Source organism: Dendrobium catenatum, unplaced genomic scaffold (genome assembly GCF_001605985.2).
Source record: "Dendrobium catenatum unplaced genomic scaffold, ASM160598v2 fragScaff_scaffold_334, whole genome shotgun sequence".
NCBI classification, from domain to species: Eukaryota; Viridiplantae; Streptophyta; class Magnoliopsida; order Asparagales; family Orchidaceae; genus Dendrobium; species Dendrobium catenatum.
The window spans coordinates 864,003-870,243 of record NW_021318796.1 but is presented as its reverse complement, the minus strand read 5'-3'; the positions used below and the strand labels follow the sequence as shown (position 1 = coordinate 870,243).

Here is a 6,241-nt window from a genome sequence, read left to right as displayed (position 1 = left end):
CGGAAGAAGAAATGGGGTAATAACTTGCCCCCTCGACCTTCACAATCTCGACGGGAGCCTCGACCAGAGAAAGAGTATACGCCTCTTAATACATCTCGAGCAAATGTCTTGATGGCCATCCGAGATGAAGAGAATGTTAAGTGGCCAAATCCCTTAAAGCCAAAATCAGGAAATCAAGAGCAATACTATCACTTCCACCGTAGCCGTAGACACACAACTGAAGCATGCAAACAACTTAAAGAGGAAATCGAGAGACTAATTCGACAAGGTTACCTTGGTCGGTTCATAGCAAACACACCCAGTCGTAATGACATTCCTCCTGCTGGGGGGCAACCGACACAAAGACAACCTCAAAATAATCGTCAAATGGTTGGAGAGATCGAGACTATCATTGGGGGTCCATTATTATCCAACCAAGTCTTACTTGCGGTGAACGAGGAGCCAGCACAAAAGAAAGTTCGTGCTGACAATTGTATCACTTTTGATGATGTTGATCTAGAGGGCATTCAGATCCCTCATCAGGATCCACTTGTAATTAACGCGGGGATTGGTGATCCATGCTTTAATGTCAAAAGGATCTTAGTTGATAATGGGAGCTCAGTGGATGTCCTATTTTACTCTACTTTTCTTAGTATGGGCCTTGTGAGGGAAAAGCATCAGCCAGTTGCAGGACCATTATATGGGTTTGATAATCGACCTGTACGAGTAGAAGGGACGATTAGCCTCCCAATAACACTTGGGGAATTTCCTCGGCAAACTACTCATCAAATCCAATTCATCGTAGTAAAATCAGAATCAGCTTACAATGCTATTTTCGGGAGACCACTACAATCAATTTTTGGAGTTATTCTCTCTATTCCACATCTCAAGATGAAGTTTTTAACCCCACATGGGATTGGCGTGGTGCGTGGAAATCAACAAATAGCACAATCATGTTATTTGAGATAGGCTCAACCACGCCCATCAGTTGCTCTAAGTATTGAGAATTTTGACCTTCGAAATGAGGACGTCCCTCAGAGGGCTTCCCCTATCGAAGACCTTATATGTATCTCCATATCAGATGAGCACCCATCCAAAACAGTGCAGGTCGGATCTATACTCTCAGAGGAGGAGAAGAGAGAATACGTGGATTTTCTACGTAGAAATCAAGACATTTTTTGCATGGAGTCCAGCAGATATGTCAGGAGTTGACTCAAAGATAATTGTGTATTCTCTCAAAATAAATACAGCCAATTATCCAGAAAAAATGAAATTTTGCTCCAGATCGTCAACAAGCCATTGAAGAGGAAGTTGATAAACTCTTGGAGGTTGGACTTATACGAGAGGTACACTATCCCGCATGGCTGGCAAATGTTGTCATGATTAAGAAAGCTAGTAGAGCTTGTAGGATGTGTGTGGACTACACAAACCTCAATAAAGCTTGCCCGAAGGATAGTTTTCCACTCCCTCGTATTGACCAACTAGTCGATGCCACGTCTGGGCACCAAATGCTGAGCTTCATGGATGCATACTCTGGCTACAATCAGATAAAGATGGATCCCATAGATGAGGAAGCAACAGCTTTTCAGACGAATAAAGGACTATACTGCTATCGGGTCATGCCATTTGGACTCAAGAATGCTGGAGCCACATATCAACGCCTTATGAATAAGGTTTTTAAAGATCTTATAGGGCGAACTATGGAGGTATATGTAGATGATATGCTGGTAAAAAGTCTTAAAAAATCACAGCATATCTCTGACTTAGAACGATGCTTCTCCCTCCTTCGATCCTATGGCATACGCCTCAATCCTGCCAAGTGCACATTCGGAGTCACCTCAGGAAAATTCTTAGGTTTTATGGTTACACACCGTGGGATTGAGGCAAATCCTGAAAAGATAAGGGCACTAAGAGATATGGTGCCCCCAAGGAGCATTAGAGAAGTGCAACGTCTAAATGGAAGAATTGCAGCTCTTTCTCGTTTTTTGGCTCGCTCAGGTGATAAATACTTGCCCTTCTTTAAGACACTAAGAGGAGCCTGTAACTCAGGATTCAAATGGACAGATGAATGCCAGGAGGCTTTCGAACAGCTCCGAATTTATCTATCCTCACCTCCACTACTTTCAAAGCCAGTACCAGGAGAAATGTTGTACATATATATGGCTGTCTCCTCGCATGCTATAAGCTCGGTCTTGATCCGAGAGGAGAATGGTATTCAACGTCCCGTCTATTATGTTAGCAATGTCCTTTCTGAAACGGAAATACGTTACCCGTTAGCAGATAAGACGGCTTTGACATTAATCTTCTCAGCCAGAAAATTACGCCCCTATTTTCAAGCTCACACGATTGGGGTCTATACAAACCTCCCATTAAGAAATATTCTCCAAAAGCCCGAAGCATCTAGAAGATTAATCAAGTGGTCAGTGGAACTTGGAGAATTTGACATCCATTTTCTTCTTAGACCCGACATCAAGTCACAAGTGCTTGCAGACTTTGTGGTCGAATGTACCAACCTTGCCTCTGATGAACCGCTAGTCACTCCTCCTCTTTCACCTTGTTGGACACTATATGTTGATGGAGCCTCTGGGAGTTCTGGTGCTGGGGCTGGAATCTTATTGATCTCTCCACAACAAGTCACTTTCGAATATGGACTTCGGCTGAAGTTTCCTGCTATAAATAATGTTGCTGAGTATGAAGCTCTTATTGCAGGAATACGATTGGCTATAGACTATGAGGTCCAAAATTTGATGATTCATACTGATTCTCAACTTGTTGCCTCTCAAGTTGAAGGAGAATTTGATGCCCATAATCCATCTTTGGCACAATATTGTGGTATAGCAAAGTCACTTCTTACTCACATAAAAAAGTATCAAATTGTTCATGTACTCCGGGAGCAGAATGCCCGTGCAGACGCCCTCTCAAAGCTCGCTACATCAGCAACAATGGACCTTTTCAGAAGAAGTTATATCGAGGAAATACACTTCCTGAGCATCGAAGGTCCCTGGATTATACAATCCATTGATGAGACAAGAGAACCGTCTTGGATGGATCCTATCTTATCATTCTTGCAAAATGGTGTGCTGCCCGAAGACTTGACAGTTGCAATGCGACTCCGAAGGAAAGCAGCTAACTTTACAATTATTGGTGGAGAATTATACAAGCGAGCCTTTACCGGGCCATATCTTAAGTGTCTCCCACCATCAGAGGCCGATTATGCGCTACGGGAAGTCCATTCAGGTATATGTGGAGAACACTTAGGAGGAAAAGCGCTTGCTCTTAAGATTATGAGGCAAGGGTTCTACTGGCCCACGATAAAACAAGATGCATTGGAGTTCGTCCAAAAATGTAATAATTGTCAGCTGCACGCCAACCTCACCCATTCACCTGCTGTGGAAATCTCATCACTTCAAAGCCCATGGCCTTTCGCCCAATGGGGGATAGATATAATAGGACCCTTTCCTATAGCTTCCGGACAACGAAAGTTTATCATATTGGCCGTAGACTATTTTACTAAATGGGTAGAGGCTGAACCCCTGGCAAAAATCATCGAGGCAAATGCCAAACAATTTGTTTGGAAAAAAATAATTTGTCGATTTGGCATTCCAGCAAAGATCATTACCGATAATGGAACTCAATTCACTGGGAAAACTTTCACAGCATTTTGCAAGGATCTTCACATTCAATTGGTACACACAGCCGTGGCCCATCCTCAAATCGAACTATACTAAAGGGACTGAAGACGCGCCTCGGGAAGGCTGGGGGGCAATGGGCTGATGAACTCCCCAATGTCTTCTGGGCCTATCGCACCACCTCTAGGACTCCTACAGGAGAAACACCATACAATCTCTGCTTCGGCACTGAAGCCGTTATCCCGGTCGATATCGGAGTTCCGAGCTATAGAGTACAAACTTTTGATTTCAACAACAATGATGAAAAACTCCGGAATAACCTAGATTTTCTCCCAGAAGTTAGAGACATAGCCTCGCTTAAAATTGCTTCTTACCACCAAAGAGTGGCTCGCCATTATAACCGAAAGGTTAAACCTTGATGCATCTCTATTGGAGACTTGATTCTACGCAGTCTTGAGGCGGCCGGCAAAGGACCCCAACGTAATAAACTCTCTCCCCTTTGGGAAGACCCTTTTATAGTGGCAGCTATGGTTAAGCCTGGAACTTTCAAGTTGAAGGATGCTGATGGAAAGATGCTTCCCAGGACCTGGAATACTGAGAATCTTCGCAAATATTATCAGTAAAGAATAATAGTACTATTTGTCTTAAGTGTTAAAGGTTGTTTATCTCCTATCTTTATCGTTTGTATCCCTATGTTATAACAAGGATGTTTAGTGTTTCTCAATATTGTGAAACTTTGTTCGTTTATGTTATCCTCTTCTCCGAGAGAAAATACATTAACCATTTCACGCATACTGTGAACTCTAATATTAAGATCCTTGATTTGAGAATTACGCAATATTCATTGCATCTCAATCACTGGATGATTGATCCCAGGGGGATTCGATCTAACCTCTTCCATACAGGTTAAAATCATCAAATAACACTTTGATTAACAACCTTGGAAAGGTCAAACATCCTTGGTTGATGTCATATAGATCTTTAAATCCTTGATCAAAGAAAGATATATCTTGATCACTGGATAATTGGTCTCAGGGAGAACCAATTCGACTTCTTCCACACAGGTTAAAAGACATTAAGAATGCTATAACTAATAACCTCGGAAAAGTCAAGTGTTTTAAGACAGTAAAAAAAAAAATCATCATCTGAGTTGAGTAAAATACTAAAATATTCTTTACTGGTTAGTTTGAAATAAAAGCATCAGAAATCATACATGTGGATACAAACATCCTACACATACTAATAACTTAAAAAAAAAAACTACATGTTATATGATTTCAATATCATCATCATCACTGGAGAAGGCCTTCCTCAGCTCACTTTGAACATCATCATCATCTAACTCTGGAGAGGAGTCCTCAGAGGCCTGACTGGGAGATATCCCTTCGATTGTAACCCCTGCCTTACGCTGCACTAATCGAGCACCCTTTAAAAAACCACGGACAAAACCTTCCTCAAGGCACCGACGCTCTAAATCCCTTGCCTCGGCATCAAATAGCTTATTATATGCCTCTTGGACTTGATTCTGAATATTTCGACGATGAGCTGAAGACTTCTTGAATTTTTCCACAGCCTCCAATGATATGGCTTCTGTACGGGCATCAACATCCAGTATGGCTGCATCTTTCTCTAAAATATGATCTTGTAACTTTCTATTAGCTACCTCAAGGGTGCCCTTCTCTGCTATAAGTGTTTTCAAGACTTCATTCTTTTGATTAATCTCTGCACGAGCCTCAATCAACTCGGTGCGAGAACGATCAGCCTCCCGATTTTGAAGGAAAAGAGTGGTGGACATTGTCGCCAGCTCGGCTCGACATTCTGCTAGTTGGCTTTCCAATGTTGACATCTCTTTAATATTTGCTTCCAACCTTCGTTTATACTCCCCATGCAAATATTTAACCTTCACAAACTCTGCATTCCATTCATCCAGCACTATGTCAAACTGAGACTCCATATCCATCTTTTGTTTCATCTGCAGCAGACATGTGATTATGAACATTAAAAAAAAAAGGTGAAGAAAAAAAAAAGGAGATCAAGGAAACTAACCATTTCTTTTGTGCGCCGCCGTCTAATACAGACATGTTTTTAGACATCTTCAGGAATTGGTATTTTGAGGGGCTGAACCTTTCTATCTGAATTAAGGGTTGTAATATCGATCATCAAAGGGCGAATGGGCTCCCTGTATGCTTCGCCATCGCTTGACAAGACCGCTGCATCATTCAGTTTTCTCTTTTTTACAAGAGAAGATCCCACCTCTCCTTGCCCTCTCGAAGGATTATTGGATGAGGGCCTTAGTATGTTCGGACTAGCCTCACGAACCTTCTTAGTCTTCTTTAACTGAATCGCATGAGATCTTCCCGCCTGAACAGAGAGGCCAACCTTAAAAAGTTTTTCCTCCAGCACATACTGACTAATATGCCGCAACTCCTCCTGGAGACTTTTTGTGTCAGAAAAATTAAGAGTTTTCAATATCTCCTCCTCCCCTAGTTGTGGGAAGTTTGGCAGCTCCTTTAACCTCCCCCACTTTTCAGAAAGTCTCCAATCATTCTGTACAAAAAAGAATGAGCTAGACCAATTCTTAGAAGGATCGCGTGTTGAGAAATCCAGCCACTTTCTACCTCTACATAAAACAC

The 6,241-nt window shown here is 42.0% G+C and overlaps 1 protein-coding gene across 1 annotated transcript; it reads left to right on the top strand.

Annotated features, from left to right (window-relative positions):
* Positions 1 to 111: 111 nt before the first annotated feature.
* On the top strand, positions 112 to 3,604 carry LOC114579362. The gene is made up of 3 exons (XM_028693688.1): positions 112 to 934; positions 1,264 to 3,460; positions 3,586 to 3,604. The coding sequence occupies exons 1-3, from the start codon at positions 112 to 114 to the stop codon at positions 3,602 to 3,604; spliced, it is 3,039 nt and encodes a 1,012-aa protein (XP_028549521.1).
* The last annotated feature ends 2,637 nt before the right edge of the window (positions 3,605 to 6,241 follow it).

Bases quoted from the DNA above. Each gene is read 5' to 3' on its own strand.
- LOC114579362 (XM_028693688.1), top strand. From the start codon at position 112: ATGGCCATCCGAGATGAAGAGAATGTTAAGTGGCCAAATCCCTTAAAG. The intron at 935-1,263 runs GTTATTTGAGAT...ATTTTGCTCCAG, and splicing joins TCAACAAATAGCACAATCAT to ATCGTCAACAAGCCATTGAA.